The following is a 27,609-nucleotide window of genomic DNA, read 5'->3' on the forward strand; positions in this document are numbered from 1 at the left end:
AAGCAGCAACTTAATAACTAGCATTGGTGGACTTGCATACAGCAGTGACAGAGTAGGCAGGCAACCATGATGCACCCTGCACTAGCAAACATAGAACCCCTCCCCCTTGTGGGAATTGTGAATTAATGTAAGAAGAACTTTGCTCACGTGACACATGGAAGTAACCAAGAGTGAAGTAAAAATATTAGTGTCAATTAAGGGGAGCTCCCGGGTTGTGTTATAGGGACAACTACTGGTAGTCTGGAATAGATATTCTCATCACAAGGATTCATCCCTTTCTTTAAAGCTACAATAGCAGCAGAGTCAGCCTTAGAAGCTCAAAGAACAATCTGAAAGAAGGCAGGTGTGTCAACAGTAGTCAGCCTTTGAGGGAAACGTAGGTAGGCAATAGTCAGCAATGCCTCTTTCTTCCCCTCCCGAGGTTGATACTTCAGCAGAGTAAATAGTTCAATCTGTCAGTGAGTCCTGAGTATTTACCATAATGCCATCAAGGTCAAGGCCCCTCCTGCATCAGTTCTGCCTAGACCCTATGGAGCAAGAAGTACATATCCATTGCAAGAAAAGGCTGTGACTCCAATTCAATTAAAAAACAGGCACTGGCAAAGCCGGAAAATTTTTTCTTTTTTTTTTTAAAGTATTTCTATGGTCCCAGTTTGCTTTATCGTTTTGCAGAATGTTCAATGAGTGAATGCAAAAAGGGGTTAAAGAATAACTGCATGGATGTATTCATCAGTGATGGAAGTGTGCCTATATGAATGGATGAGTATGAGAGTAAATAAACATAAACTGGAATGAGTGGATGAATGGATGGAGTTTATGGACGTTCATAGTTCTGCTAATAGCAAGATCTATTCTCCACTCTGCTACCACTGCTGCTTACTCACCCATTCATCCAGCCTTGCACCCAGTCACTCACCCATTTATCCATCCACAAATACTCACATCACCACTGCTTTTAGTGACTAGTTCATGCACACAACCCCATACACATAAGCTCACCCGTCTAAATAAATTCTGAAGAAAAACACCACCAATTGGTTGTTATGAACACTCTTTTCCCACTCCAGAAAAGTTTGTGTGGTGGTGTCAATGCAAAGCAAGCAATTACCTTTGTTATTTTTAAGTATTTTGTATTTATCCAGCATTGGGGTATCTTTCATAGATTCACAAACCTGAATCAATCCCCTTCGTCGAAATGGGAGTCCAACGGTAAAATATTCAAGCAGTGCTTCAAAAATGTCATAGGCTATAATGGCCCTAAGCCATGTCAATAGTAGCCTATCCATGTCCTTTTTAAAAAAGGCCCTAATGTTGTAACCCAGCCAATCAGCTGCCAGCACCCTCTAGAGCACTCTCCGCAGAGGCAGATTCTCTCAGATTTTCACCGCACGTTGTGTGGAAGTGAGTCGCCCTGAGTGCTACTCAGTTTCTCTACAACTTTTACAAATCTTGGCATCATGTCTGACAAGAAAGGCCTTTTCTGTCCATGTAAGACCTGTGGCAAGAAAAGAGTCCATGTGGATGATCCACATAAGGAGTGTATTTACTGCCTTTACCCAAGGAATGAGGTGAGAAAATGAAACATTTTCCGCACCTTTTCATCTAAAACCCTCAAGGATAGAGAGGGAAAGTTGTTGCTGTGGCCTCAAACCATGAAGCACCAGAAACCTTCTTCGAAGGAGGAGAGTGAGAGATCCTCCACATCTCATAATAGGGACAGATCTAAAGACCGTTCCTCAGGAGAAGATAGGAAACATCATAAACCTTCCCAGGACACCCAGAGCTCAAAAAAAGAAAAAGGAGCTAAACACTCCTCAGAACCCTTTTAGAAGTTGACGACCCTAATGAAAGAGAGATCAAGTTTACTTATTGGCACATAAACATGGTTAGAGAACCCAAAGATCATGAGCTGTTATCCAGTATTAGGGGTGTCTTTCATAGATTCACATGCCTGAATCATTCCCCGTCGTCGAGACGGGAGCCTCCGGTACATAAAAAAGTAATGTCCTATAGACATACATAGAGAAAAAAATAGGCCTAAGGGCCTCCCCTTAGCAGCCTATCCTAGTCCTTATGTAAAAAGGACCAAACTCTTAGAGTCAGCCAATCAGCTGTCACCTCCCTCTAGAACCTTCCTGGCAGGAGCCTCAGTCCCTCAGATTTTCTACCGCACGTTGTGCTAGGGAGTCTCCAACCTGAGTTCTCCTCAGGATCTCTTTCAAGCCAGATTGTTCACGTTTTTGGTGACTTTCTTCTTCAAGGATTTCAACGCTGACTACTTCAGGCCTCTTATTGCTGCAGTGAGTGTTTAATTAATCTACAACTCCTGGCAGGTCTGAATCACAGAAGAAAGCCCTTTTCAGGGCTTGCTCTTCATGTGGGAAGAAGAGGCTTCATGTGGACGACAAGCATGAACTATGCTTGTATTGCCTTTATCCGGACCACGTCCCTAAGGACTGTAAAATCTGTAGGTCTTTCCCACATAAGACCTTGAGAGACAGGGAGGGCCGCCTGCTTATCTGGTTGGACAGGCTCAAGGACAGAGAGAGTGTGGTGTCCTCAGAGGCGAGCTTTTCAGGAACCTCTGAAGTCTCCCTGAAGAGGCCGAGAGTGACATCTCCTGGCCCCTCAGACGCTCCTCCTATGAAGACACACAAGAAGTCTTCAGAGGCAAGATCTTCAAAATCTTCAGTGTCTGACAAGGTCTCTCTCACTTTCAAGAAGCCTACTCTGTCGGCCACAAAAATTGCGACACCATCCTCGGCGCACAAAAGGCCAGCAGGACATGTCTCCACAGCGACGACGACCGTGTCCACATCCACAGCGGCGTCGGTCCTCTCGTCGACGACGACGACCCCTTCATCGTCGTCAGCAGGTACCCCTATCTCGTCTATTATACTGTTAAAACCGTCGTCTAAGTCATCGTCGACGATGAAGATGGTCCCGTCGACGACGACCTCGTCGATGAGGAGCCCACCGTCGACGGAAGAGTCGATGACGAGGATGTCGATGACGAGCGCGTCGACGACGAAGGCATCGTCGGCGAAGGCGTCGACGACGAAGGCATCGACGTCGAAGGCGTCGACGACGAAGGCATCGACGTCGAAGGCGTCGACGACGAAGGCATCGACGTCGAAGGCATCGACGACGAAGGCGTCGACGACTGAATCGTCTACGACCGCATCGTCGACGAAGACATCGTCGACGAGGAAAATATCGTCGATAGGGACACCGTTGGTGACAGCCATACCGTCGACGACGGAGCCGTCGACGGGAGCGTCGTCGTCGTCCATGGGACGGAAAACCGCGGAGGTTTCTGTGCAAGGATCTGCCACTGGCAAACTGTCCAAACCACAGATTACACCGGAAACGACATCTCCAAGCAAGGTTCAAACCAATCTGCCTATGGAGATTCTGCAGAGTGAAGAGTCTGAAGAGGAGCTCTTTGAGCAGGCTACTTCCCCTTCTGAACTGTATGTCAAATGTCAAAGCACGGACGAGGAGCAGGAAGATACAAGCGCGCAGGAGCGCCCCGTCCAGGAACAGGTTCGCACGGAGGTCACCCCGATGGTATGCCTTCCTCTGGCAATAGTTCAGGACCTCAAGTTCCTTATCAGGGACTATAAACAACGTTTCCCGGAACCACCGAGGCTGGATGCAGGGGTCCCAGTGCCAACTACAAACCAACCAACGACAGCCCCAAGGCAATCACGGCCGGTTACGCAGGTCTGCCACGAGAAACCGCCACCTCAGGTGATAGTCATCGGATGAGGAGGCTGAGGAGATGGAGGAAGGAGAGGTCCAGGGAGACCAGGCGGACCATGATGAGGAGGAGGAGTATGTAGCATCCTCACCACCTTCCCCGCAACCGCGCCAAGCTGATTCACCGCCAGTGGACATTGGTGGTTTTCATAAGGTAGTTGAACGGGCCGCGGCGCGGTTCCATATGGTCATGGAGTCGGCGGAGACGGAGTGCTTCCTGCATGACTTTAAGGAGCAGACGAAGAAGACGACCAAATCGATCCCTATCATCGACTTTCTCTGGGACCAGGGAAAGAAGCTAATGCTGACGCCGGCTTCTGTTCCTGCGGTTGTCCCACGCCTGGATAAGAAGTATAAGGCTCCGTCCACGGCACCAGCTTGCCTGACCGGCCACCCGAAACCGGATTCGGTCGTGACCCAAGCGGCCCAGAAAAATTCTCGAAATCCCTCCTCGCCTCTGTCAGCACCACCGGACAAGGAGGGCAGAAAATTAGACACAATTGGCAAAAGGTTTTCGACCACTTCGGCAATGACCATCAAGGTGGCCAATTCCATAGCCCTTTTAGGGCGTTATAACCGCCAACTTTGGGAGGATATAGCCCCATATTTAGCAGAACTTCCGAGCACGGTTCAGGAGGAGGTGAAGGCACTACTTTCCGAGGGCCAGACCTCTGCTGCCGAGATCATCGACTGCGCCATAGACGTGGCCATGACGGGCTTCCGTCAACTGGCTGGTGCTGCGGTCCTGCGCCGCCAAGGATGGCTGAAGGTGACATCGTTCCGGCAGGAAGTGCAGACGAAGGTGCTGGATATGCCCTTCGACGGACAGCATCTATTTGGAGATAAAATTGACGAAGCGCTCCAAGCCATTAAGAAGGACACGGACACGGCTAGAGCGCTTGGAACCTTGCAGGCAAGGAATCAGTCCTTTCGGGGCAACAAATCTAGAGGCCAGTCCTTCTACAGAGGATCCTTCCAGAATAGGTCCTCGTATTCCTTTCAATAAGACCCAGTACCAGCAAAAGCAACAACAGGGTCGACAATCATCTTATGGAAGATCTAACTTTAGGGGTAAGAACCAAAAGAGGGGCACCGGCGGACGCCAGTGACCACTTACTCCAGCCAGTCCAGCTACCATCTCCTTCTTCACAAATTGGAGGAAAATTGACCCCATTTCCTGAAAAATTGGCGCATCATCACCTCAGATCGTTGGGTGCTCCAACTCCTCAGATTCGGCCATTCCCTAGAATTTACCACCATCCCGCCTGCAACCCCTCCCCGCAGGTTTCCACACAGGCATCTGCGGCTGCTGCTCCGGGAAATATCGGAGATGTTGAGGAAAGGAGCGATCGAGCGAGTTCCATCGGCTCAGAGGGAGAAAGGATTCTACTCCCGCTTCTTTCTGATACGCAAAAAAGAAAAGAAGTGGAGGCCCATTCTAGATCTCAGGGCACTCAACTCTTTCCTAAAGAGTCAGTCGTTCAGGATGGTGACGCTCCAAGAAATCCTAGGCATTCTAGAGGAAGGAGATTTCATGACATCCTTGGATCTTCAGGATGCCTACTATCACATCCCGATACTCAGGGGGCACAGAAAGTTTCTACGTTTCGAGGTGGCAGGACAGCACTACCAATTCAAGGTCCTTCTGTTTGGCCTCAAATCCGCTCCGCGGATTTTCACCAAGTGCCTTTCTCCTGTTGCAGCTTTCCTACGTCAAATGGGTCACCAAGTTTTCCCCTACCTAGACGACTGGCTGGTCAAGGCGCCCACGGCTGTAGGCGCAACCAAATCCTCCAACGCTTGTACCAATCTTTTCCAACATCTAGGATTGACTCTCAATCTTCAGAAATCACATATGTCCCCAACAAGAAGCATCACCTTCCTCGGGGCGACCTTGAATACGGAATGCGCAAGGGCATTTCCTTCAGACGAAAGAAAGAACAGGATCATATCGCTGGCCACGGCGGTGGCATCAAGGAAGTCCCTAAGAGTTCGCACCTTCAAATCACTCCTGGGAATGATGTCTTCTTGTATACTACTCATCCCTCACTGCAGGCTGCGGATGCGTCCATTGCAGGAAGCTCTCACGAACCAGTGGACTCAGAGCACAGGTTCGTTCGAGGACATTATGAGCATAACACCGCGAATATCCAAGAGCCTCGAGTGGTGGAAGGATTGCAGAAACCTGTCGAGGGGACTGCCGTTCCTGCTTCCAGCAGCGCCACTTGGGATCACCACCGATGCATCTCTAGCGGGCTGGGGAGCTGTCCTTCAGGACCTCAGAGTAAGTGGCAAATGGTCAGATCAGGAGCAACGCCTCCATATCAATCTGCTGGAGTTGAGGGCTGTGTACCTAGCGCTGCAAGCCTTTTTACCACGCATCCAGAACTCCCAGGTGCTCGTCAGAACGGACAACACCACGACGATGCACTATCTAAACAAACAGGGAGGAACGCGTTCGCTCACTCTATCGCGCGAATCGCAGAAGATCTGGAACTGGCTTGTTCTCCAGGGGATCACCCTCAGGGCGGACTACGTCCCGGGAAAGGACAACACCATTGCGGACGCCCTAAGCAGGCAGAAATCCCTCTCCCACGAATGGGAGCTCAACGAGAGTGCACTAACACACGTATTCTCGGAATGGGGGGTCCCAGGAATCGACCTGTTCGCCACCAGGGAGAACGCCAAATGCCCAAGCTACGCAAGCTGGCATCCCCAACCGGAGTCGCTCGGAAATGCCTTTTCCATAGGCTGGTTCAGCGTATTTGCGTACGCTTTTCCACCGTTCCCGATGATTCCCAGGGTCCTCAGGAAGATGAAGGCGGAGCCCTGTACCCTAATCCTGATTGCCCCGTACTGGCCGAGGCAGCACTGGTTCTCGGACCTTCATCGCCTCTCCATCAGGACACCGATTCGTCTAACACAGCACCCGAACCTGCTGACAATGTCCAATGGGCAGGTGCAATTCCCGAACCTGCAATCGCTCAGGTTATCGGCCTGGCTCCTGAGCACAGAGAGTTCTGCCATTTGAACATCCCGCAGGAATGCAGGGACGTGCTAGCAAGAGCAAGGGCGGACAGTACCAAAAAAACCTACTCTCTCAAATGGAAACGCTTCTGCGTATGGTGTTCGGAGAAGGGCCTGAGACCACTTCATATCACGCCTGAACAGATATTGCCATATCTCCTGCTCTTGGCACAGTCCGGATTAGCGCATGCATCCATAAAGGTGCATCTGGCGGCAATTTCACGTTTTACCAGGACTTTCAAAGGCCCGTCCCTCTGGTCCAGTAGACCTATTAAACAGTTCCTTAAGGGTCTTTATAGGTCCTTTCCAAGACCTCGACGGGTCCCACCGACATGGCACCTAAACTTGGTCCTTAACCAACTCATGAAGCACCCCTTTGAGCCCATTCACCGAGCTTCCATCAAGTACATCTCATGGAAAACGGCTCTGTTACTCGCTCTAACATCTGCCAGGAGAGTCAGCGAGTTGCAAGCTCTCTCCATTCAGGAGCCCTTCATGCAGTTCAAACAGGACAGGGTGGTGCTGAGGACAAATCCCAAGTTCATCCCGAAAGTGCCTTCAGACTTTCACCTCAACGAGCCGGTGGTCCTACGTTCCTTCTTCGCTAACCCTACCACGGCAGCAGAAAGGACGCTACACTCTCTGGATCTCAAACGGTGTCTTAAGTTCTATATAGACAAGACAAAAACCTTCAGAAAGTCATCGCAGTTATTTGTGGCCTACAGCAGGCCAAGGCTGGGTATGCCTCTAACAAAACAGAGCATTTCAAGGTGGATCTCTTCTGCAATAGCATTCTGCCATGAAGGGGCCGGACGGCCTTTGCGAGACAGGGTGGAAGCACACTCCACCAGAGCGATGTCCACATCAGCAGCGCTGTTCGCTGGAGTGCCGATTTTGGACATCTGTAGAGCGGCGACGTGGAAGTCACCGCATACCTTCTCCAGACACTACTGCCTGGATGCCGAACTTACGAAGGATGCGGCAGTGGGCCAGGCAGTGCTTCGCCATCTATTCCAGTGAGGTGAGCCTTCCAACATCCCGCCATCCTGGTATGCACATTCTTTACTGATTTACTGTTTTGATGTATGCCAATGTTTCGAACTGTTATGATAATAGTGTATTATCTCAAATACCTTTATGGCATGTTACATCAGAAATGTGCATAATGTATTGCTAACTACTCTGATTCAGGCATGTGAATCTATGAAAGACACCCCTAATACTGGATAAGAAACGCGTTACTTACCTGTAACAGCAGTTATCCAGTATTGGTGTCTTTCATAGATTCACATGCAACCCTCCCGCCTCCCCTGGAAGGACTCACGCCTCTCTCTAACTATATTACGCCTACCTAGCTTGGTGCGTACGAAAATCTGAGGGACTGAGGCTCCTGCCAGGAAGGTTCTAGAGGGAGGTGACAGCTGATTGGCTGACTCTAAGAGTTTGGTCCTTTTTACATAAGGACTAGGATAGGCTGCTAAGGGGAGGCCCTTAGGCCTATTTTTTTCTCTATGTATGTCTATAGGACATTACTTTTTTATGTACCGGAGGCTCCCGTCTCGACGACGGGGAATGATTCAGGCATGTGAATCTATGAAAGACACCAATACTGGATAACTGCTGTTACAGGTAAGTAACGCGTTTCTTTTATCAGTGGAACCATAGCCTCCACTGTTTCGGATAACTTATAAACAACCTCCTTCTAGAAAGTGTGGATAACCCTACATGTCCAAAGTATATGTAAGAAAATACCTACATCTGCTCCACATTTCAAGCACTTGCCATCCATTGCTAGGCCCATCTTACATAGCCAACTCCTATTATAGTAGACTTTGTGCAGTGTCTTCAGCTAGATTCCCAAGCTTGCTGTATTACTATTCCCTGTGGGTGCATCAAAGCTGCTTCTGAAGAGTAATCAAATTTCCCTAGATCCTTGTTCCACGAACGTCTGAGGTGATGTAAGCAGTTGCGTGTTTAATTATTATTAAATCCCATAAAATGGCTGCTTTGGCTAGCAGTTCTATAATTTCCATGCATTCTAGGCGGACTACACCAGTTAAGGTTAACCAGTCCAGTAACCATTTTGCTGCATTTCTAAGTAAATACATTTGTTTGGAGACTAGATCGTATTTCTCTCTGCATTAACCCAGTGTCTTCATGTCTCTCCTGATTACTGTTTTCTCCCCTATTTTGGTGATGCTGATAATATTGCATCATGTTCCGCCCCAAGCAGTTGTTGTCTTGCACCAAGCTTCAATAATAGCTTGTGTCACCAGCAACAGTGCGTTCATATCCTTTCCTCCTTACAGAACGTGGGAGTATGCTTCGTCTTTAAATACCAGTCTGCTTCAGTATATTGAGCATTTCTTTTTTTAGGTGTGCACTCAGACATTTAGGAAAAGTGTTTGTGAGTCCCAATAATGTTGTTGTATGTTTAAAAGTGATATTCATCCCAGGTGTACTATCTTATATAATACTGTTGCTGAAATTAGTGAGGGCCCCCATACCACTGCAAGGAGTGCAAATACCCTTGTAGTCTTTTGGATAATTCTATAACTACAACAATTTGAGGAAGCTTATCTTTTTCAGCCTTGCCAATTGCACTTAACAGTGGTGCTTGCCAGCATTTAGTGTCATTGTGGCAGCCCTTTTTACCTCTTTTATGTTTAAGATAGGCTGTCTTGTTTCTAGTTGCCGCCATCCCTAGAAATTTAAACCCAACATCAGTGTTTCTGATGCGTTTGTAGGTCAGCCATATTCCATTAATTTATTTTGAGGATAACCGTTTTAGCCCTGTTTGTCTAACACTGGATCTTTAATAAATGTACATGCTTGAACTCTTCTCTGACATCAGGCTTGGAGCTCTCACTAGTTAGTCCACATTAACAAACCTCTATTTCAGTACCGCAATTGACACTGAAAACAAAAGGAAAAACATTCATAGACTGCTTGGCATCAGGGAGAAAAGAATCATCTGAACTCTGCTCACCTATCATTCTTCTGACCCTTTGTTTAAAACTCTACAGGAAATCTTAAAATACTGTGAGCAGGCAGTGCTTTAGTCTTTCTTTCAAAAGATATGAAGTCAATTTTGTGAGAAAATGGAGTAATAGTTGGGGTGGATGGTAGTCTACCACAAATAATAATTGCACTATTCTTGTTCTTTCCTGTAAAGGCTTCAGTAACCTAAACCTGAGCTCAACCACTGGTACCTACATCATAGAGTAGACAGACTTAACTTAAGAAATTGTGTAAAGCATTTTAAAGTACCAGAATAGTTAATATGTTGGACACACAACACTCTAAAAATCCCAATTTATACAAACAGCAAATATTTTAATGAACAAAATGACATCAAAACACAGATCAATAAGGGGAACCAGTAGAATTAATTTTTAAAGCTTTATATGAAAATTGCACCAAAAAACGTTAAGCTGATAGTGGTCATCTAGTTGTGCCTGACTAGTACCTAGGTGCAAGTTAAAACCTACCGTAATGAAACATGGGTCAGATATAGAGACCAGGTTCGGATTAATTTGAAGTTTTACCTTCTTGCTTAGTCTATGAAATGGAAGTCAAAAATCCTTAGCAGGGCAAGACAGGAGGCTGTGGCCGAGATAGGTTCCACTAGGCTGGAGAGCCATCAGACAAGTCCTGGGGGAGCCATTGACTTTCGGTTGGAAAGCTCAAAGTGGGGAAAATTCTGAATTTGTGCCCAAGGAAGGCCCCTCGCGGGCCGGATACTTTTAGCGCTTTTGCTGTGTATAGATTTCTACTTTAGACGTAGTCACTTTTTTGGAGCTCAATTCCTCTAACGAGGCAAGGCTGGATGCCAGTGACAGGGTAGGCATCCTTTGAAATTAATTGCGTTCCTGGGCACAGCCTATATGACCATACTGTCTAAGGAATGTCAAACTCTCTCCCACACCAAAGGCCTTTGTCTCAGCTCTGAAAGTCAATTTACACCTACTCAAGGGGTTATTCAACTCTTGAGTGACAGTTGGAAGCTAAGGCAAATGGGCTTCTAGAAGCTTTAGTCAGGCTAAAGGCAACTTTTTAGCCATCATCTTAAAGGATTCCTGGTAAATCGCGTCTTCAGTGATGCATAATATAGATGTGATAGAAGGGCTAAACTTTTGTATTAAGACTTGCCCTACAACCTCTTTTGCAGGTCTTTTGATTTATAGCCCCCCGGACTGCACGGCAAGTATAATTCCTGAATTTTGCAACTATATTGCCCAGAAATCTTTAATGTATTCCAATTTTACTGTGTTGAGGGATTTTAACCTACATGTGAATGACCCAAGCTGTGTGCAAGCAACACAGTTTGTCATGTCTCTCTTCGGAGCCAACTTGACTCAGCATGTGAAACTACCCACTCACAAGGCAGGGCACATCCTAGACCTTTTGTTCTCTAATATCCTGTCCTGGCTAACTGAGTCCCCAGGCCAACTGGTTTGGACTGACCGATGTTTAATTCAATTTTCTTTCAGTTTGGAAAAACCCAGTCAGTACAGGGGAACCTGCCATTTTTTTAAAAAGAAATTGAAAGAAGCTGACCGCCGAAGTCTTAGGTCCAGTTATGGAGGATAGTCAACCACTACTATCGAAGGATCCAAATGCGGATACACTTGCTTTAAATAAGTGGATTTCCGCCGCTGTGGAGTCCACTGCCCCAGCCAGAGTCACCAAGGCTATGAGGAAATCCCCCTCGGCCCCTTGGTTTTCAGAGACTCTTAGGATAAATAAAAGTAGGTGCAAAACGCCTGGAACGTCAATGGAGGGTAGATTATAGTGTTCCTGCTAGGGTGGCATATAAGAAAGCATTAAAAGAGCTCCTCCATAAACTGATGAGAGAGGCAAGGAGGGACTATTTTGCGAAGCGTATCAATAATGCAGATAATTTAAGCAAAGAAATATTTAGGGTTATTAACTCCTTCTTGAAACCGAGAGAATTAGAGATCGAAGTGCAACCCTCCCTTTCGCTGTGTGCAAAAATCTCAGACCCCTTCAATAGTAAAATTCAGAAAGTCTATAACTCTTTTACAACTGTAGCAGGGACTGATAAAACAGATGAGAACAGGAGTAGTAAGCCCGAGCTCTCCTTCACGGAATTCTTCCCCATCCCTCAGCAGGAAGCACTGGCAGAGATCCTGAGATGTAAGTCAGGTTTCCTGGAGGACCCCTGCCCCCCTAACTTGTGGAAAGAGCTGGCTCACTCTCTGGTCTATGGGCTGACTCACATACGGAATACATCTCTTAAATCTGGCATTTTTCCCGACACATGGAAACACGCCACACTCCTCCCCCTTAGAAAAAAAACTAATGTGGATCCAGGGGAATTAAATAATTACCAACCAATTTCATTGTTACCAGCTCCAGCAAAAATGCTGGAAAAAGTGGTGCAGCGACAACTGGCTAACTTCATCGAGAGTCATGACATTTTGCATGATACCCAATCCGGCTTCCGGTCCGGTTTTAGCACTGAGACGGCTCTATTAGAGGTGGCAGAGTCAGTGAGAATGTCAGTGGATTCAGGAGCATCAGCGATGCTGGTGCTCCTGGATTTATCGGTGGCGTTCGACACGGTGGACCATTTAATTCTGACTCAGAGACTTCAGGCCCACTAGTAGCATTTGATTTACTGGCCCTAGCACACTCAGTGCACTTTACTAGGGACTTACCAGAAAATCAAATATGCCAATCAGGGAGAACCCATTGTAATGACAATTTAAACACTGATCAGCAGTAGCAAATTGCCCAAAGCATCTAAGCCAGCAAAAACAAAATCCAGCACAGCATAAAAAATACAGGGGGTAGAGGCAAAAAGTCAGGGGCAACCACACCAAAGATGCCAAGTCTAACAATTGAGATTTTAGCTCTTGACATCATTGATTTATGGAGGCAAGAATACATTTTGTGGACCCTCTTAATCTCAATGGTCTGCATTTGCTGCAGGGTGCACTTGATGACTGCCCCCCCCCCAACTGGGTGGGGCTTGGACCCCTTCTCTGCCCCTGGAGTGCTGAGGGTATGTGATTGTTGGCCAGCCAGCCATCTCCTGGCATGGGGTGGGGCTCTGGAGACCTCTCCGCCACCAACTGTGCCCTGAGAGGGGGAACTGTGGCAACTGGGTGCCAAGTAAGCCCCGGGATTGTCTGTCCCCTACTGCTCACTGGTGCCCTGGACAATTCCCTACTCCCATTTCACCCCTGGTGCCTTCCCAGGTGTAGGGTTGGGATCAACATTGCTGCTGTTGGAGGGACTGTGGACTGCTCGTGCCCTTTCACGCAAAACACCTGGTGTGGCAAACAGAGTCTGTCACTGGCCAGGTCCCTCATTGGCCCCCCAATGCCCCCACAAACCCCTGGATGCACATTTGCAATTCTCGTTCCCCATGCGTGGCCAAGGGCAGCTTACTATGCATGGTTCACTCCCTGCGGACACTATTAGAGCTGCAACTAGACAACTCTTTTTTCTGAGTCTAAAAGAACTGTAGACTGCTCTTTTCACTGAATGCTGGAGGGGTGGCGGCAAGCGGGTTTATGGTTGGCACTGGCTGGGCCCATCGCTAGCCTGATATGTTACTTCCTAATTTCCTTCATGACCATAGGGCATGCAGCCAGAGGCCCACACCAGTATTCCAGGTCCACACTACTCATACTGACGATACTGAATGAGCTCCCACCGAATCACCTGTACCGCTGTGCCTGGGAACACTGGGGACTGCCTGTGCTTCCCCCAGCTAACCATGCGGGGGAGCAAGTGGGACCGGAATCACTACAACACATGTCCATCACTGGACTGACTGATCCTACCCTTTCATCCTCCTCGAGATATCAAATCAAACATCCATAATCATCGTTGGCTCTACTTGCTTGTGCTGGCCCTCCACCCCAGGTGGGCAGGTGGTTCTCCAGAGTCTCTGAGACCTCTCTCCTGGACTTCAACCTAGTACTTACTTAACAACCCTTGAAAAATAGGTCTCACTAGACCGAAGCTCCATGTCCCGTCCAGTTTGGACTCTCTGATAACCCCTCCAACGGAGCATGACAAACTGAACCAAATCAAGCTTGTCACTGAAACATCAAAAATGCTCCGGGAATCGTAAATAGAGGATATCACCACTGACATTAACCTTATTTGGGATGATCGCCGGAAGTTGACGGACAGACTCTCCCAGACCAAAAAGGAGTTTGCACGAATCCAACCCGTAACAAGGGAAATTACCCGTCAACTCCACTCCTATAAGGAGAAAGTTTAGGTCCTAGAACACACGGCTGAAGATGCAGAGGGGCAGACACTCTTGCCACAATCATGTTTGAATTATAGGAATGCTTGAAGGAACTGAGGGCTTGGATGCAGTGGCATTCCTCGAGGGATGGTTTTGGGAGTTGATACCACAGACGACCCTCTCTACTTTCTTCTCCATCGAGTGTCTACCTGGTGCCAGCCTTTACACACCCTTGCCTCCCCGTATCCTAGGGCCCACCGCACCCCTTGGGCGCCTGTATCTGTCACTATCAAAACCATGATAGGGTCTTGCGGGCAGCGTGTCGGGCTGCTCCACTGAGGAAAGAATCTCTCGGCTGATGCTATTCCTGGATTATAGAATAGCTCTCCAAAGCCAGATGGTTTCTTTCTTGGGGGTTAAGAAGCATCTCGTAGAGCATGGCCTGCAGTACTCTTTGCTATTCCTCGCCTGCCTCAAAATTATTCGCAACCAGAAATCATATTTCTTCACGGACCCAGCAGCGGCATGGGACTGGGCCGATTCGTGGGGTGTGGCTATGGCTTGCCAGACAACATCGCCAGTGGTCCTATTCTTGATGCCTTTGACATATTTTGCCATGCCCTTGGCTAGGGGCACCGAAACGAGTTCATTTGTTGTCTCGGTGGGCGTTGCTAGGGGCTGGAATGTTCAGTTGTGGGCTGGGCGTGTGCGGGATGGGGGCACGGATGGTGTCTTTCAGTGGAATCCATGAATTCCTGCAGCTTGGCTGTGTGAGGTCTCTCCCAGACAAGTAGTGGCGGCCTCCTCTGCTCGCTAGTGGGCCCGGCTCTCGTCTCTTGCACTGCAGTGCCGCCACTGTTAGACATCAGATGAATGAAGCCCTTTCAAAGGCGTGGGAGGAACCGAGAGCGACGCCTGGGATGTCCCAGCCCTCCCACTGTGAAGCCTGCTATGTGGCAGCCCAACTCCAGTAGCTCTACAGATTGTTCACGGGACAGGGCCTGGAGGAAACTGGAACTCCTCTTCTGTTGTTGACCCAGGCTACAATATATAACCTCACTTTCCTGGTTCTGTATATCCCTGGGGGTCTTTCCCGATCGGTCGATGTGGTCTTCAACTCTCCGACGCTGCTCTGTACCCTTCCAAAATCTAAAACCCTATATGCCCTCAACATTCCACTTCTGGGGCTCCCACATCAACAAACACACTTAGACATCTGCTGCGCTGGACAGAAGTAGGAATAAACACGGTTGGTGAATTATTTGAAAAGAGCCAACTACCATCTTTCCAAGACCTTACCCTAAACTACTTACTTGCCGAAGGCCAATTCTTAATGTATGCTAACCTCCGACTCACACTCATATGGGCGATTGATGCTGAAGAGCCAACCACACACCAACCGACTCACATCCTATACATAGACATTACTGGACACTATGTAACTTGACTCTGTAGATCACAAAAGTCCAGCTCACAACCCCCTCTCCAACGTGCCCGAGAGACATGGGCAACCGGATTCCAACTTGGGTCAAACAATAAAGAATGGACCGCCGCCCTTAAATACCCACTCACCATCTTCTGCAAAGCGCAGTTTCAATGAATCCATGTCTATGTGCTCCACTGAGAATACCACTCTCCAGCCTGGCTCAATCATACTTTTCCTGCGGCGGACCGATACCACACGCTCTGGGTATTCCCAAACGGTGTTCTGGACTCTGGTCTTCCAGACTGTGACACACTGCAGCGTTGTACACATTGCACCTTTCTGGGAACATTGGATACTGGGGATATTCCAACGCTCTCCCATACGCAAGAGATTTTCACCTACCATTGCTGTTGTCAAAAAGGGCGAATGACAATCTGCTCGAAATCTACGGCGACCCCCGCCGTAACGGCCTGGCATGGAGAATTGCTGAAGTGAGAATAGGCTGAAAGCAAACCGCTACAGAATCACTGACAGAATTTCGAAGTAGAAGTAAAAAATATCGACATCAAAAATATCGGAGCCGAAATATCGATGTCAAGAATATTGAAGTCCTATCTACATTATGGTAAGTACAAAAATATTGTTGCCAAAAATAGCATTATTAAAAATATTGTTTTTTTTAAATGTTAAAAAATAATGTAAAATAAAGTAAATACATATATTTAATATAACCATAGTTAAAAATATGTTTAAAATTATAAGTAATACATATAATGTAAAAAATAAATAAACATATACATATTAAAATATAATATATATACTTAATATTTACAATTAATTATTATAACTTATAAATTGTAAAAAAACATTTTATAAATTATAAATACATACAACAATGATATAAATAAAAATATAAAAAATATATATAACAAATAAAAAAAAAATTGTTAAATAAATTATACACTATATTAACTAAAACAGTAAACATTGGATAGCGTAGGGGCAAAAATTACTATTCCCACTCCAGAGAGTGCAAAAATAGGGAAAGTGTTTGATAGCCTAGGGGTAAAAATTACTATTCCAACTCCAGAGAGTGCAACAGTAGGGAAAGTGTTGGATAGCATAGAGGTTAAAATTACCATTCCAACTCCAGAGTGTGCAACAGTAGGAAAGTGTTGGATAGCGTAGGGGTAAAAATTACTATTCCAACTCCAGAGAGTGCAACATTAGGGAAAGTGTTGGATAGCGTAGGGGTAAAAATAACTTACTAATAATAAAAATAATTTCTTTTAAATAAATAATAATTTAATTATTAAATAACAATAAATTAATTAACAATATCAATAAATACTTAAAATAATCACCATTTAATAATTAACAATTAAATTGATGATAAACACAATTAAATAATAATTAACAATTATTTACCAAATAATTAAATAAATCATTCATTTTTAATACAAAAAACAATAATTATTAGAAATATTTAGCAATTAATAATTAACAATACATTATTGATAAATACCAATAAATAATAATTAATCACAATTAATTATCAGCTATTAATGAACAATAATTTAATTTCCAAAACATAAAAATATTCATTATTAAAAAGTTAACAATAATAATAAACAATAAATTATCAATGCTCAACAATAAAATAAATAATTACTTAATTACAATTAAAATACTTCCCACCCTATAGCCCTATAAACTCACAACACACTTCAGTAATACATTAATACACTTAATATAATTAGCAATTAATCAATTAATAAAAGTAATTGCCAATTAATAAAATTAATTACCAATTAAATAATTATCTATTAATAATTAACATAATTTATCAATCCCAATAAATAAAAATAATAACTTAATTACAATTAAATTACTTCCAACCCTATTCCCCTAAAACCCACAACCCGCTACAGAACTAAAGCGCACAAATTATTTAATAATTACTAATTACAAAAATGTTTACATTAATTTAATTTAATTTAATTACTTCCCACCCTATTCCCCTATAAACCCACAACCTGCTACGGTACTAAAACGCATAATTTACTTTTTTTAAAAATGACTAACTTCTAAAAAATGTATACATATATTCTAAAACTAATACAATAATTAACAAAAAATATAAACACAAACATATAAAATGCATAATAAAATACATAACATTATTATAAATATCGATATTAGTAACATTGATATTTTTGCTATCGATATTACTAAATTATGAAATAATATCCCTGCGTGCCATCGTTCTGCTCCGTGTCGATGTTGTCTAGTCTGCCTCTTCGGGGTATTCTAAGGTGACAAATGTGCAGTTTGATTATGCACCTGGAAGAACATTAACAAAGGTAAGTAAGTTGTTCTTCTGGGTATTATGAAAAGACTAGACCTTGTGATTAATGTTGTAAATGCAATAATTAATGTGCCCGTCTGTTGCATAGTTAATAAAATCTGCTATCTATTATTCATAGTGATATATGAGCAATTGGTGCACTATGTAATCTATAATAAAGCAAACATTATATGATGAATTTTTACAATTGATACTAAATTAAAGGCATTTATAAGTGAGTACTGTGCAGTCAAAGACATAAATAAATTAAATGCAGCAGGGAAACTTAAGCCGAAAACGCAAAGCATGCATCATCATTTTGATTGCAAATATGTAAAAGTACGAGTGTGCGCTCATTTTAGTAAATTCCCCATATACTATGGGTGAAGGACACAGATAGGTTTGCTCCATTTAATTTTTCTTGAACATTCAATGTTGTCCCTGTAAATGTGAACTGTATGTATGTAGAGTGTTCAGTGATAGAGTGGGAGAAAATACTTCAATGCCCCCAGAACACTCGGTTAAAATGCATACGGTTCTTAGTAAAAAATAAAATAAAGTAAAACCTCTGAGATTTAGCACACTCACTTTACACCTGTTCAGTTTTTCATTCTACATATTATCCCTAAGTAAAATAACAGAGGTGTATCTTAATTCCCCCGCAGTATCCCCCAGATCTCACAATGATAGTTCTGCCTTCAAGCATATCTTGTGGGATCGCCCCAAGTTAGCCTCCTTGTGGGTAATTCCAAACATGTTAACTTATGCTTCCAGTATAACAGGTTTGGCTCATTTCTAGTCTTGTATAATGGGACTGTTTGAAAGACCTAAGAAAGATATAGTGCGTCCTAAATGTGCTGACCTTGTGTCACCAGCTGCTAAAACGTAATGGCACTTCATTGGAAGGTTCCAAGGCACCCTCTCTTCCCCAATACCCTACAAAGATAGAGGAATAATGTGATCGACTGGGCTGATGTTTGAAGTGCTACCTTGCATAGCAGGTGTCTATTTAAACACCAGTTGCACTTCGGTGAGTTGAACTAGTATTAGCCTTTATTGAACTAAGAAATAATGATAACAAATCCCACCCCCACCCAACTCCCTCCTTTGAAATGGTGCTTTACTGTTATGGGTTTTATGGAAAATTATTCTGCTAATTGGTAACTTTTTTGCCAAGTCACTGCCTTGCTAATATACTCTTACATGCAATTAGAACTCAGGTGCATCTTGCGCAACATAATGGGAATAGGTTTGTCTCAATGGTTATTCTTTTTCTCTGTCTTCTATATGATTAAAGGAAAATGCTGATGTATTATCCTCTTTACCTCCTGCGATGTTCAGAAGAACACTGTTTTGTAGATTATTGCACACCTTCGATGTTGACTCCGGCGTAATGCAGTTAATAGATCTGGTATTCTCTTCCTGCATGTTCTAACACTCAATCAAGATTTATAGTAACACAAATTATGTTTTGCTGGGCAGAGAGTAGCAACGAGGACACTCTGGCCTAGAGAATCTGGTTTTGCCAAATGCTTATACACCTAGCTTGACTCCTCCTTACCAGTGCGGCCATTCCATATCCAGGTTGATAGTTTCTTGCTTCATTACATGTTATCACACGGCCCAAAGACTTCTTCCAGGTTGAACAAATCTCTATCCACTGATCCAACGCTGCATCTGAGGCTGCCCTTTTTTCGGAATGTTCAAGTTAGTGAGGTTGGCACACTAGGAGATCATTCCAGGTAGGGGTTAGCCCCAAGGAGATTATTCCAGGTGGGGGTGGCGACTAGGAGATCATTGTAGGTAGGGATGGCCACTAGGAGATCATTCCAGGTGGGTGTAGCCCCAAGGAGATTATTCCAGGTGGGGGTGGTGACTAGGAGATCATTGTAGGTGGGGATGGCCACTAGGAGATCATTCCAGGTGTGGGTAGCCACAAGGAGATTATCCCAAGTGTGGGTGGCCGCTAGGAGATCATTCCAGGTGGGGTAGCCACAAGGATATTACTCTAGGTGGGGGTGGCTGCTAGGAGATCATTCCAGGTGGGGATGGCCACTAGGAGATCATTCCAGCTGGGGGTGTCCACTAGGAGATCATTCTAGGTAGGGGTAGCCACAAGGAGATCATTCCAGGTGGGGGTTTGAGGAAAGATGAATGAGGACGAAGAAAGACACAAGGGGTGTCCTTGCACCTGTAAATATTAAGGACAAAGAAAGCACATATAAACCAATGTAAAGGTGACATCTCATTCACACCTGAACACTATTAACAAAGGAAACTGAACATAGTTAATGTTCATAGGGTGTGAAGAGGCGGACTCTTTTACTTGTATGACCTTTAAGCGTTGCATGCTTTCAAACCTATCTTCATGTGGTCTCTAATACCCTACCCTCTGAACCGGTTTGCCAATGCATTAACAGTAATGCACTACAGTAAGGCAGTGCACTCTCGAGTCCTCGCTCTTTCCCAATCGCTGCCTGTCTGTGTCCCTGCTGCCTTTTTGCAGGACTTGAGACTACTTTTACAGCTGTTTAAACCTCGTACATGTGTGCATGCATCCATGTACCACACCCTAGCCCACTGCTTTTGCTTGCCCTTGTAAGGTGCTTTCAGTTTGGGCAGGAGGATTCCTGTAGAGGCCTAGCTCCTGTTCCTGTGTCCTAATTGAGTGTTTTGCTTGATGTTCCGTTTTCCTTTCTTCCTTCCTTGTTTTAGATTAAGTACCTTATTTTTTGGTACCCTCGGTTTAAGACATATGTGTCATGCTGTCCACTGATTTCAGCATCTGATCCTCTATATCTTGTGCTTGGGGAGTAGTTATCAGGGCTTTTCTTGAACTCTGTGTACTGTCATCTCAATGAGATAACCTATACCTGCCTGACTGGCATGCAGAGGTAGGGCGCACAGATCCTGAAAGAGACTTTACATTTCATCGCTAGGAAGAAGAGTCAGGAGGCAAGTATAGAGTCCAAGCCACCGTGGTCATTACTGAGCACCCTTATGTGCCGGTGAGGCTTGCTGTACACTCAAAGTGTATACACATGGAACCCTGCGCGCTCTTGTGAGAATGTTTGGATGATGTGTCTTCCAGTAATTTAATACATGTCATTATTTGTTCTTTTTCAGCAACCGAACGCAAATGGACTCATGAAACCACCTTTTTTGAGGTATATGCGTACACTCGAAGAAAACCATAATGTATTAATGTGCTGCTTGAGCTGAACTAGGGAGCAATGGCAATAGAAAAAGCGCCCGAGTCCTGGGACAGACGGACAATTCAAGTTGTGTACAATAGTTTGAGAGGGAGGGAGGGAGGGGTGTTTTAAAAAAATGTTTTGTAAGAGTGAATGCACCATATTGAATATTTATATGGTGTTTCGAGAAGAGGTGGGTCATCAGTTCTTTCTGAACAGCACAAGTGAAAATGCCAGTGAGATGTGGGCTGGATGTTCCATATCCTATGTGCACAGCTTGACTTCTGCTTTGTCCATTCTCTACTTGTTTATGTCCAATCCAGTGATATCTTGTATTTTTGTGTTGCTTGGTCGCCTGATGTTACGTTTTATGGCTGGGATGTTGCACACCCTTTCGCTCTTTGAAGATGGTGCAGCAGGTTTTGAAGATGATAGCTTGAAGGGGTGTTCAATGCAGATTTTTCATGTTTGGGTGATGAGGGAGTGCTCTTTCAGTTCTTCGTTGAGAAAATTAGCGGTGTGCCCCTCAGTGGCGCAATAAAGGCCCCCGCTATAAGGGGGAGAGGGCGAGCTCTGGATGCCCCCCTCTGGCAGGTCCACAGCCTGAGAGTCTCAGGCTGGATCCGGAGTGTGGTGTGCCCCCTACAGGTTTTGTTATGCCACTGGTGCCCCCTACTGTAGTGCAAATGAAAAAGCAGGAGCATTGATGATAAGATTGCTCCCTCCATACATGTGCAGTGGGATCGTACCTTAGATTGACATTCTGGCAGGATCCGGAGTGTGGTGTGCCCCCTACAGGTTTTGTTATGCCACTGGTGCCCCCTACTGTAGTGCAAATGAAAAAGCAGGAGCATTGATGATAAGATTGCTCCCTCCATACATGTGCAGTGGGACCGTACCTTAGATTGACATTCTGGAGCTGCCTTCACAGATGTTGGGTTTAGTTTCTCCAGTGTGAACTTGTGCCATGTTGCCTTGGTTGTGTAGCATGTATGGTGATGGAGCGGTCCAGTGTCTCTGGTGAAACAGTGGGTTCTGCATCGAAGGATCTTCATTGATGGTCATAAATGCTAGAATAATTTCCCACTGCATGCGTGAACCCTGAAGCACTTTTCATAGATGTATTTTGTCCATCGAAATGTCGCACAGAGTGTCTGGGTCCATCTGTCCTTATGATGAGCAACACCCTGCAATAGCCCATCAGGGGTTAAATGTTTTCCTGGAGATACTGATGAACCTTAATTAATAGTTTTTAAGCCTGCATTCAAGCATCTGATGAACAGGAAAGGTGTGAAAGTGTATGAAAAAGAAGGAAAAATGCAGTGGGTCAGAAAGATGTTCAGAATACATGGTCATCCAATCCTTGGCCTGTCTGCAGAGCACACAAGACCAATTGTCAAGCATTCCAGTAGCAATACTGATTCAGTGCAAATGTGTGAGAAGGAGTTATTCAGTGGTCACAAATATTGACAAGGAGAATTAAAAGAAATGTAGATCTTACATTTGTGTGTGCATTTTGTGTTCGGGGGTGGTGAAGTGAAGGAGATTTGAAGAAGTGCATTCAAGAGAGAGTGAAAACCGGGTGCTGAAAAGGAAAAAGGTGACACGTTAATGTTCTGGTAGCTATCTGAATTAACTTTGCAGTTGGTCAGATGCTCTTTATTAATTGTCTCTGTGTTCTAGTGTTTCTGGCTGAGAAGGTCCAAGAGGTATCGACCAGCGCCATAGTAAAGAATAGTCTTATGACGTGAAAATGTCTATTTTTTTATATTTCTTAATGTAAATTAGGCAAGCAAAGAAAATATAGCAGCAGGACAGACCTCAATTAAGATTTTTTTTGTAGTTTATACATGTTTTTTGCACTGTGATTATTATTTGATATATTGTTCGTTAGTATATTTGTCACTAATTTGAGATTTCATTTTTATTTTCACAGTGGAGAAAATCCTTTTGCTACAGTGAAGCTTCGACCCACAGTGACGAATGATAGATCAGCTCCAATCATCCGATGAAAAAAATTGACCCTAAAGTTTTTTTAATCCATATATAAATAGGAAAAAAATATCCAAAGCCCCCACATAGACACATGGGATTGTTTGCCCTTTGCCTTTATGTGGGCAAGGAATCTGAGCTGGCAAATCCCAATTACTCTTAGTATGACTTTGGAGCTATGTTATCCGTTGTATTGTTTAGTGACATACCTTCTTCCTCATTCCAATTCAGACAAAACTGGTATACCATTCCCTATCATGGCCTGGGTGCTCGTGGAGTAGGTTTGGATTTTGATTTGTAAATAGTCAATTTGCACTTTTATTAATTGAACTGTTCGTGCCAGTCGGTAACATTCTAAAGAGCAGCCCAGTAAGTTATTACATTCCAGTTTCCCAGAATCGTGTTTGCAGATTGTTTGATGTTACATCTAGTATGCGTTTTGGAAATTGGTGTTTTATACAAGCCTTCCAGTTACTAATGTGTATGCATATACATATTAACCCTTTCGCTGCGGCGGGAATTCCGCCGCAGCACTGGGGTGTGCGGGGGGCAGCGCGGTGGCGCTGTGCTCATGACGGAGCCGCTCCGTCATGAGCCACGGTTGAGCTGTGCTCATGACGGAACGGTTCCGTCATGACTCCGCCCATTTGCGTTGTCCCCCCGCACAGAAACAGCGCCGCATAGGCGGAGCGGCCGCCAACGGCCGTGACATGACGGAACCGTTCCGTCATGAGCACACGGCAACCGTGGCTTATGACGGAGCGGCTCCGTCATGAGCGGGGAAGGGGTTAATGATTGCAAATGGAAACGGTGCATGCACTGCTTGCATGCATGAGTGAGCTCTTCCAGGAGTACAACATTTACATCATGTAACATAGCGCATGTTCTTATTGCCCCAAATCCTGTCAGTATCCATTAAGGAATTGGATATATTTTTTTTAAAGAAGAACCTGTACAGGAATAAAGATATATTTTTGCTTTGCTTAATGGTGTATCACATTAATATGCCAATACAGTTTAATTTGACTGAAATGTTTTGCCCAAGTTCAGAAGCTAGTCTAAATGCGATTTTTTTGCTGCTTCGATATGCAACAGAGGATTGTTTTTTTTAAATTATGTTTACATGATTGTACAGTAATAGAATGTTAGGAGAGTATTCTCTCTCAGTTAATCTACTGTCTTCAAATTGAGCTAAGCCATTAGATTTAGTTAATACTTCTGTATAATTTTACGATCTGTTTTTCTAGAAAATTAGCAGATATACTGTATAGAAAACTTAAAAATTCTGTAATATTAGCGGTCCTATTTTTAAACTCCTTCTTTAACTATTGTAAAGCAGATTCGTGGATTTATTCCACAATTTCCGTTTTGAAATGCCATTTTGCAAATCAGGGGTCAGGCCATATGGTTATGATGCTTCATTATACCAAATATTCAGAAATTAATGTCTTGAGTTTCATGCCTAAACTGTTACTGTGTGGCTGGTGTCATTTGTTGAAGTAAATTATGTATTATGATGAAAACAGCAATAAATATTTATTCTGTTGAAAATGCACAATTATTTGCATGTGTTTTTGGGATCAGGTGGAAGAAAATTGTTTAAAATCACTTTGATAAGTTAATATTTAAACATTGCAAATAAATACATATAAACCCAGAATTCTGAACTTTTCTATGGCGTTTTGGGGTTCTAAATTGGCCGGCACATGGTGCATACGATAACGCCAAAACAATTTTAATTAAAGGATCTAAGATTAACAGATAGGAACGCCTATGTATTCAATCAATGTATAAGTAAATCATAATCGGTAATCTGAAAGAGTATTTCCATTTACCCGTGTTTCTATTAGAGGTTATAAAAACATGGTTTTTGGTTCCATTTTCCTCAAAATAGCAGAATCTCAGACATGATCTCACAAAGCCACATAATGGTGCCGCATAGTGCACTGATATTCGTTCCTCTGCTTCCGTGCCTGAAGAGTCATATCCAAAACTCTTCTCCAAACAATATTTTTTTTTACTGAAATTCTTAGAATTTCGTTTTGCCAGTGTACAGGGATGTCGACCCCCAAAGGCAACAGCATTCAAGCCATGCCACACGTGTCAGAAGCAGATAACAGACCCATACGATGCTGGGTCCAGATATGACTCCAAGTCCTGCTTGAAGTGCTCCATCATTCACCCGAAAGTCATCATGGAATGGGTGGCCAAGCTCTACATTGTGGGACTTTGGAAATGGGACAATATCAGTTGAGGTCTGCCTCATCAGGTACGTCAAAAAATTAAGCTGAAAGAAGACACAAAATAGAAGTACAAAAAGTGTGTCCAGAGCTCATCAGTGTATAGACACTCCTAATTCTGAGAGAGATAATACAGTCTGCATTCCTGGGCCATCGTCGCCTCTGCAATAAATAGACCTTGAAGGAGGCCAGGCTGCAGATCTTCAAAATGGTCTTGCGTCCTTCAAGCATGCCTTTTGGCCACCAGTGCCACATTGCTCATAAAGTCTAACCTCCGCTTGCGGGTCCTACCCCAGCAACGAGTGACCCAAGATGAAGTTAGCTCATTCTTCCACCAGTGCTGGGCAGATCTCAACTCTCTCTGCCTAGGCAGCAGAACTTACTGAAGATGGCAACATTTTTGGGATCTGATTTGGATGCCATTCAAGGTTTCCAATATGTTCCACATCTTTGTCCCCCAAGGGACAAGGATCATGAGGTGTTGCCGGCCTTGGCAGAGGATTTGAGAAAAACCATTGTTCAGACAGTACAGCACAAGATGGACAGGATGCAGCTAGTATAGTCTGCATTCTGGCTTGGACATTAAATATTTGATGCCTGTGCAATTTGCACCAGTGTCCTTATTGGAAACATGCTTCGATCGCCCCACTGGTTTCTGTGGGATGTCAAGACCTCTTCAGTAGACCTGCTCTTTAGTGGATCTTTGTTTTTTGGCCAGAAAGCTGATGCAGCCTTAGGTTTAAAGCGAGTAGAACAGCTTGTTTATTGGGGTTTCTTTCCCCCTTCACCAGTTCCAGCCAAACAATAAAGAGGATACTAGAGGGGTCTTTCATATCAGCAACAACCCTCTCAGCCTGTGCAGCAACTCACAGAGACTTCATCGGGGTAGGAGTGCTGCCAACAGGCCAGTTTAACAATAGTAGTAGCACTCCTTATCCTTCTCTTCTCCTGCACCACTTCCAAACCTCTGTAGTTTGCACTTCAGCAATCTCTTAAGGCCAGTAGGTAGCAGGATCCAGTACAGCGTTACTGGCACTCCATCACGGCCAACATAAGAGCCCTCTATATTGTCAAGTTTGGCTAACTCCTCCACTTTTGGATATTCCTTCACATGTTCCCCAGTTTATATACAAACGTCAGAGGATTTCAATAATATTCTGTGGAAAAAAGTGCTTGAAGTTGCTTGCCAATGAGTTGATCAAACTAATTTCCATGGTGTAGAGATGGTTGCTTCCTTTCAGTACCATCTGATTCCTAATAAAGACAGAGGTGGGCTGAGACCAATTCTGGTTCTTGAATTCTTTCCTAAACCAGCATTGCCAAAGTTTTAATAGGCCTTGCCTTTGGCAAGGATTTGTTGCCATGCTGTACAGCAGAGTGACTGCTGTGCAGCATGGCTAAAACACATTTTAGAAAGTGATGTGACTCGACCAGCTGGAATATACATTTTCTTTAAAAAATGCATCAGTGCTGGCCGTGTCAGTGTTTTTTTTAATTTGTAGCCGGGTGCTCCCCATCTCTTCTTTCCTTTCCACTCCACCCCACCCATGTCCCCCAACCCACTTCCATGTTTGTTGTTACAAAACAAACCAACTGTGTAGTGAGTTTGGGGACGAAGTAAAATGGGGGAAGAGAAGGTGGGAGAGAAGGATGCAGATTGAGGAAGAGGATAGGCAAGGAGGCATGGAGAGCATCTGGACAACGGAGGATGGGTGGGGTGGGAAGGACTGTGGCAAGCACATGAAGAATGGTTGTGGGTGAAAGGGGTTGGGCCAAGCACTTGGACAACAGTGGGTGGGCAGGAAGGGCTGTGAAAAGTACACAGACAACAGAGGTTGGGAAGGTGGGCTTTTGGCACACACACAGACAGAGCGTGGGCGGGAGGGGCTTCAGCAAACACAGGGGCATCAGAGGTTGAAGGGGATGAGCTGCTGCAACCATATGGAAAATTGAGGATGGGCAAGCACATGGGCACTAGAGTGTGGGTGGGAGGGGCTCAGGAGGGTGGGCGATAGGGCCTAGGTAAGTACATGGACAATGGAGGGTGGCTAAGAGGGGCTGAGCAGCGTATGGGCAATTCTGATGGATACATCTCCCTGTGGATTCCTCACCTTATGAATATCCCCTGCGCCAGCATTCTGCAGAATTTTTTTTCTGGCTCTCCACGCAGACGAGGATGTCACAATGCCACAGCTCCGCTCGTGACTCTGCATGACGTTACCAGAGCCATAAGAGAGCCTCGTCGGCGTGATGACGTCAGTTACCCTTTTTCCGTGCCGTCGACGGGTAATGGTTTTCTAGCACTCTCCATATTTTGTTGAGATACTTTGTTGTTCCTTCATCTTTAACTGTTGCTGTTGAGATGTCGTCTTCGAGGAAGTCAGGGT

At 44.6% G+C, this 27,609-nt stretch overlaps 1 protein-coding gene across 1 annotated transcript in view; it reads left to right on the forward strand.

Moving 5' to 3' along the window:
- The window catches only part of BAIAP2L1 (BAR/IMD domain containing adaptor protein 2 like 1), a 586,052-nt gene extending 561,515 nt beyond the window's left edge, over positions 1-24,537 (forward strand). The window contains exons 13-14 of the mRNA XM_085629004.1: positions 20,923-20,963; positions 22,927-24,537. Coding sequence (XP_085485130.1) covers positions 20,923-20,963; positions 22,927-23,002 — 117 coding nt within the window. The 3' untranslated portion in view covers positions 23,003-24,537. The remainder of the gene's footprint in view (positions 1-20,922; positions 20,964-22,926) is intronic.
- Positions 24,538-27,609: the final 3,072 nt, after the last annotated feature.

The sequence above is a fragment of the Triturus cristatus genome, chromosome 10 (genome assembly GCF_964204655.1).
Source record: "Triturus cristatus chromosome 10, aTriCri1.1, whole genome shotgun sequence".
Taxonomy (NCBI): domain Eukaryota; kingdom Metazoa; phylum Chordata; class Amphibia; order Caudata; family Salamandridae; genus Triturus; species Triturus cristatus.